The sequence below is a fragment of the Leptonychotes weddellii genome, chromosome 15 (genome assembly GCF_054177405.1).
Source record: "Leptonychotes weddellii isolate Sample4059 chromosome 15, ASM5417740v2, whole genome shotgun sequence".
Taxonomy (NCBI): domain Eukaryota; kingdom Metazoa; phylum Chordata; class Mammalia; order Carnivora; family Phocidae; genus Leptonychotes; species Leptonychotes weddellii.
In genome coordinates, this window is record NC_138383.1 from 14,698,019 (window position 1) to 14,704,749 (window position 6,731).

At 35.3% G+C, this 6,731-nt stretch overlaps 1 protein-coding gene across 1 annotated transcript in view; it reads left to right on the forward strand.

Annotated features, from left to right (window-relative positions):
* LOC145717451 (uncharacterized) overlaps positions 1 to 4,495 on the forward strand; it is a 12,472-nt gene extending 7,977 nt beyond the window's left edge. Inside the window, exons 7-9 of the mRNA XM_081805957.1 lie at positions 1,689 to 1,742; positions 3,782 to 3,886; positions 4,434 to 4,495. Coding sequence (XP_081662083.1) covers positions 1,689 to 1,742; positions 3,782 to 3,886; positions 4,434 to 4,495 — 221 coding nt within the window. The remainder of the gene's footprint in view (positions 1 to 1,688; positions 1,743 to 3,781; positions 3,887 to 4,433) is intronic.
* Positions 4,496 to 6,731: the final 2,236 nt, after the last annotated feature.

Here is a 6,731-nt window from a genome sequence, read left to right on the forward strand (position 1 = left end):
ACCCCCCTCCCCTCTAGAACCCTCAGTTTGTTTTTCAGAGTCCATCTTCTCTCATTCACCAGGCCAATTCTTGTCTATAAAACTAATCTCAGGGGCGCCTGGGTGGCTCAGTTGGTTAAGCGACTGCCTTCGGCTCAGGTCATGATCCTGGAGTCCCGGGATCGAGTCCCACATCAGGCTCCCTGCTCGGCAAGGGGTCTGCTTCTCCCTCTGCCCTCTTCCCTCTCGTGCTCTCTGTCTCTCATTCTCTCTCCCTCAAATAAATAAATAAAATCTTTAAAAAAAAAAAAAAAACTAATCTCAAAGTTTTCTTTTCCAGAGCTTCCCTGACCCATGGAAGTCACTTTATTTACCCTTCCTCTCAGTTTAAAATTCATCTTATACACACATATATATTTTATATACTTACCATATTGTGTAAAAAAAATGTGTCTTTATATCACTCTTCTTTGTTTATAAACCATGATATTCTCATAGGCAGGAACCATGCCTACATCAATTTATATTTTTGAGGCAATAAATATTGAAGAATGAATGGAGTAATGGAATAATCAGAGAGACTAAACAAAATAAATGAAAACCAGTGAAAAATACAAGTAATGCAAAGGCAGAAAGTCTGTAAGAGGAATCTCAAATATATGCTAGACCTCTAACATTTCAGTTGAGCAGAACATAACCAGAGGGCTCCAGATCATTAGTATAAATGTTATCAAAGCAGAAAGGCTATTTCCTAGTCATCACTCATACAGTTTTCTGCTTTCCAAAGAAGTCTTGACAGAAAATATACTCATTTTGAAATGACCAGCAACATCCTGGTCAATTTCAATAGTATACAAGAGGATACTTGTTCATACTTAATACACACATACAGACTTGGCCTTCTCTTAAAATTCGTCCTCAGAACCATCCTAATTCCAATTTATTCCCAATAAGGCATAATATTATTCTTCAGTTGATTTCCTTTTTATGACTCATTACCTTTTTTAAATATAATTAATAGTGCTACACAAAGACTTCATGAAGTCTTAGGACATAGGAGAATAAGTCTGTATATTTGACTCATCACATAGAATTTTTATTAACCCATTAGCTTTCAGTGAACTGCTGAGTCCCCTTTGTAACTAGTTATTATGTTACCAGAAGTTCTTTCAGTTTGGGGACTATCCGAAATATCTACCCTTCTTTTAGTGTTAAAGAGAAATACATACCTATTTTTATAAACAAGTATGTATAGTGTTAATAGAAGAAACAGATCACTAATTTATGTGATGAGAAAGCCCAAGATAGTTGTGATAGACAAAGAAACTAAAGAAAGATAAGTTAGGAAAATGTAGGAAGATAAGAAAGGTGGTCCCCACAAACTTGTCTGACAAATGTGGCTGAACCAAAGCTGAGAAGTTGCTACGCAGCCAGATAAGTCATTGGGACCTTTCACCCTGCCAATAAGATAAAGAGAACAGCCTTCAAATTCAAGAGGCACATTCAAGAGTCCATTTTGTCCAAGTGACAAAGACTCTCCCTTAACTAATGTGGAGTTAAGTCTTCATATCTAGGGCTTATATCCTTATAGTTGAGTCAGATAAAGCAGTGGAGCTAATGAAATCTCTTATTTCCCAATTTACCATATTTTTTGTCTGTTTTATATATACCTCTTTAGCATTATTACTTTACTTTGGCTTTCCTTGTAGCTAATGGGAAGGTTGAGCTCAGCACATTGATGGATGCAGTGACCAATGTTACAGGTTAGTAAATAGTTACTGTGAATCTAAATCCTAATTCTTACATTAAATTCTATTTAACATCACTGCCTTTTTACTCTGACATTTTACCATTTTACTGGGGAAGTATTTCTATTTCATTGTTTAGAATATGGATTGGCAATCTTTGACCCTTGGGCCAAATCTGCTTCTGGTCTTGTAAACAGTTTCATTGGAACACATCCACCCCCATTAGTTTATGTATTCTTTATGGCTGCTTTTATAGTACAATGATGGAGCTGAGTAGTTGTGACAGAGATCATATGTCCTACAAGACCTAAAATATTTTTGATTGTTCACTAGCTTGTTTTAGAGAAAAGTTTGCTGACTCATAGCCTAGAGTTTAACTTTAGAATGATCTTACATCCTAGTTTTCTCTAGACAGTTATGGCTTACCACTGAGGTAGGTTAATTTTAACTAATTACACTTAACACCCTCTTTTACTCTGAGTAGTCCTTGTTTACATGATAAATTATATGCAATTTTAACCTTAGATTATTTACACTATATACTTCAGTGCAATGCCTTGATAGAAAATTCTTTATTCTCTGGGATTTATTCCAAACAGTACTTCAATATGCATAATCTGAGTATCATGAAGGGACACTTGCTGCAATTATAGCCTCGAAGTATACTACCAGGCACGCTAGCCCAGAGTTCACAGAACAGAAAGGTTCAAGGACCCAGTTATAATGTTTGAATCACACAGTTTATTAAATCATTTAAAACACACAGCAAGTAGTGAGGGGGAATTCAGAATAAATTAACAAATTTAGGGTATGGTGAATGGAAGGACCATACTACCTGAATCTAAGATACACAAGGTGCATAGTAAGTTTTGTGTCTCTCTCTGTTCAACAGCATTAGTTTTCTCTGCTGATGATGTGGTGACAAGAACCAGGGTTGAGGTTCAAGCAGATGGGCCCACATATGGAAAGTGCTCTAGCCAGTGATACAGAAAGACACAGGGACAAGTACTTCTAGCTAATAGTTGTAGCTTGCTATTAAGGCCATTGAAGAGCCATAAGTTTTGGGTTCCTTGAGCAGAGGACACATAAGACCTAAATGGGTGTCACCAATAAGTTGCCAAATTAAAGTCATTTGAATAATGAGTCTCATCAATATTTACCATATCTTGAATATTTAGTGCTTCTTTTAGTGTCTCAAGCAATTTTAGAGTATCATAAATATTTAGAGCTTTGGGACGCCTGGGTGGCTCAGTTGGTTAAGCATCTGCCTTTGGCTCAGGTCATGATCCCAGGGTCTTGGGATTGAGTTCCTCATTGGGCTCCTTGCTCAGCGGGGAGCCTGCTTCTCCCTCTGCCTGCCTCTCTCCCTGCTTGTGCTCTGTCTCTCTCTGACAAATAAATAAATAAAATCTTTAAAAATAAATACTTAGAGCTTCTTATATATTTAGTCTAACAGATATATTTAGTGAACAGGTTCTTCATGTATATTTAATGCCTCATGAACATTAGGTATTACTCAGTCCTTCCATTCCTTTGTAACTTCTGTATCCTTTACTTAAAAACTACTCATCTGTACTGCAAACATCTTAAAAGATTTAGCCCATGTTTTATACACTACGAACTTGAACTAATGTACTTACTTAGCTTCTGTAATAGAATTAAATGTTCTCAAAAGCAAATGCACATTACACTGGATTAACATATTAAGTAGTGAAGTAAAATCAGATACAACACTCATAATTAAGGGAATAACAGAGACACTGAATTTTAAATAATATCTGTGATATTTTAAATAACTTGAAATCCCCCAAGCCACTTATATCTTGTTTAAATTTCTTTACTCCGTAATTATAGATACTGAATTTTTTGAGTTAAGGGAACAATTCTGTTTCCATGATAGCTGATGGAGCAAAGGTCTCTTGCTACTTTGTTCATAGCTGTCGAATGATCTACCAAATAGACAAATGATTTCTTTTTTTCATAATTTGGATATTCATATTTCATATTTAGGTCATATTTAAATTTTCCATGTACTTTCATTTCTTTCTTTGAAGGAGGAGAAGTTAATGTCAGCGATATTGAAAGTATTCTGGGAAAAACTGGGATAGAGCTCACAGAAAAGGAGTGCTTGGAACTAAAGAAGTATCTGCCAGTTGATGGTGAGCATTTAAAATAACAATGTAGCCTTTAAGGAACTTAGAGGTGTGTTTATTTTTTGAGAATTTCCAGAGTTATCTCCATTTGATAAAGAAAAAGAGAATTAGAAGGAATCATGCAGTTCTATCTTAAGAAGTAATCCCAGCTGTGCCACTTTATTTATAGTATCATTGGCCCCTTTAGTCACTAACCTGGTATTAAGTTAAGGAAGCGCCTATTCTAACTTCTGATTCCAGTCAGAAGGCATCCTCAAGAGTGAACAGGGACATATGGGAAAGTAAAAAGAATGAGAAAATACTAGGAGGGAAAATGGAGAAAGGAAAGGAAGACATAGGGAATTAAGATGTGTGTGTTTCAGCATAGTAGAGCTCCAGCAGTAACTCCCTCAGGAGCCAGAATTTTCTCTACTTGTTACTGTTTTCTGGTTATTTAAAATTAAATTAGGCCTTTTCTGGGGTAAATTATGATGTCTGTCTTCTAAAATTAAGGCTTTGATAATGCCTAATTTAATCTCTCATTGATGTGGTCTGATTGGTGTCTTCCTTACAGATGTTGGAAAGGTGTACCAAAATAGGTTGAAGGATGGTGTGAAAACTCTTAAAGGTGAGTGATAAGTATAATGAAAAAGGAGATGAATCTGAAGCTGAAAGGTAGATGAAGAGACTTTTGCGCACTTAATTTAGAATCCTGCCACCGTGTATGTGTGTGTGTGTAAAACCATATTCATATTTTTTCCAAAGATCTTTTCTGTATATATTTTACCAAATGGCCTCCTGTACCATTCTTTAACCTTAAGATGGAAGTGAAAACCCACATAAAAGTAGGACTTTGAATAACTTCACCCTTAATGAAATGACAAACTAGAAAAATGTCTAATCAGCACAAGTAGATAAAAGGAAGTTTATCTGTGTAGTCATGGACTCTTAAGATCATAAAGAAATGTCTTCTTTGAAAATTCATGACAATGGGCCTATGCTCACATTGGTTCCAGTTCATATTTGCACTCTCTGCATGACCCAGAAACTCACAAAAAATTAACAAAAAGCACCAGCATTATAGTAACTCTAGTATTTAAGAAATACACCCTCATATCATGGTCAGTGAGATTTTCCCCATAAAACCTTTCTTAAAATGAACTTGAAACAGAAAATTACAAAAGATATGAAAAAAATCTATTTCCAATTAATACCAATATATACAATAAAAAGACTGAACCTGGAAGACATCCCATAATACATACATTTTAGATAGACTATAAAATAAGTATGCTTTAAATGATTAAATTCATAAAAGAAAAATCACAATAATTTAAAAAGAAATAGAAACTACCACAGGAAAAAGTGGATTTGAAAGAAGTCAAAATAAGATTTCCATAAATGAAAAGTCTAGCCTGGAAAATTAAAAACATAATGGTTTCATTAAATGTAACCAAAGAATTAATTAGATAACTAGAATAGAACTCTGAAAAAATTGCCAAGATTCCAGCATACAAAGATTACAAATAGGAAGGAGGAGTAGGAGACATGAGGGTCAGAGTGAGAAATGTGCCAATTTATCCAGCAATAGTACAAAGAGCTAACAGAGAGAAAGAAGGAAAATGCTAATTTGAAAATATAATAGTTGGTAATTTTTTGTGATTGTTGAAAGACATGGATCCTAAAATACAGGACACGTAATGAATCCTAAAATGATACTTAAGAGATCTCTGCTTAATCGTATCATAAGGAAATCACAGAATGCCAAAACAAAACAAAACAAAAACCCCTAAGAACAACCAGGGTGCATTCTGACTACCTACAAACGAGTAACAATTAGACTTATATTGGACTACAGTGAAATGCCACCTCACACCCCATAACATGGCTGCTTTTAAAAAAGGAACAAAATATGACAAGTGTTGGTGAGAATGTGGAGAAATTGGAAGCCTTGTGCACTGGCAATGGGCATATGAAATGGTATAACCACTATGAAAACCAGTATGGTGGCTCCTCAAAAGCTTAAAAATAAAATTTCTATATGATTCAGCAATTCCACTTCTAGGTATATGTCTTAGTTCATTCAGGCTGCTGTAACAAACTGACAAAGACTAGATGGCTTATAAACAACAGACAGTCATTTCTCAGTTCTGGAGGCTGGAAGACTGATTTGGGAAGACAGAAAATTCTGGGGATAGATAGTGGTGATAGTTACAAAACAAGGTGTGTATACATAGGTCTACTTACCTGTACACAGAAAAATGTTAAAATGGTAAATGTATGTTATTCATATTTTACTACATATATATGTATATATAATATATATATAATATATATATATTAAAAGTAGCAGGAAAGGATACCTGGCTTTAACAGGGTAATAAGGGTATAATATGAATAAGTACATATCAATAAGTTTGGTAACTTAGATGAAATGGTAAGCCACTCTGTCATAACAGTAAGCAAAAAGCCAAACAAATTTAAAAATCAACAACTCTTCCTAGATCCATATGAGAAATGAGGTCACAGGGAAACTGTGAGCATAAACCTCTCTGGGAACCAGTGGCAGGGCAGGAAAATCTAAACTGTAATTGATGAATTGCTAGAGACTCAGTGTGGACAAGTCTAAGAGACAAAAACTCCAAGAGAACTGGGTCATAGAGGAAGCGTCCACGCCTTTGTGGGTTTTACCGCTAGGAGCTCAACCAGGTTCTCACAGTGAATATTGGAGAAGAATCTCCTCAAGAAGCTTCTGGCAGGGGGAGAGGAAAAGTTACCATTTTGAAATGCACCAGAGCATTCTGTTCTTCATAAAAAGGTTGCCCTAAGGAGAAACTATTTAACCATAGCCTAAACTGCTGAGGTTTTATCA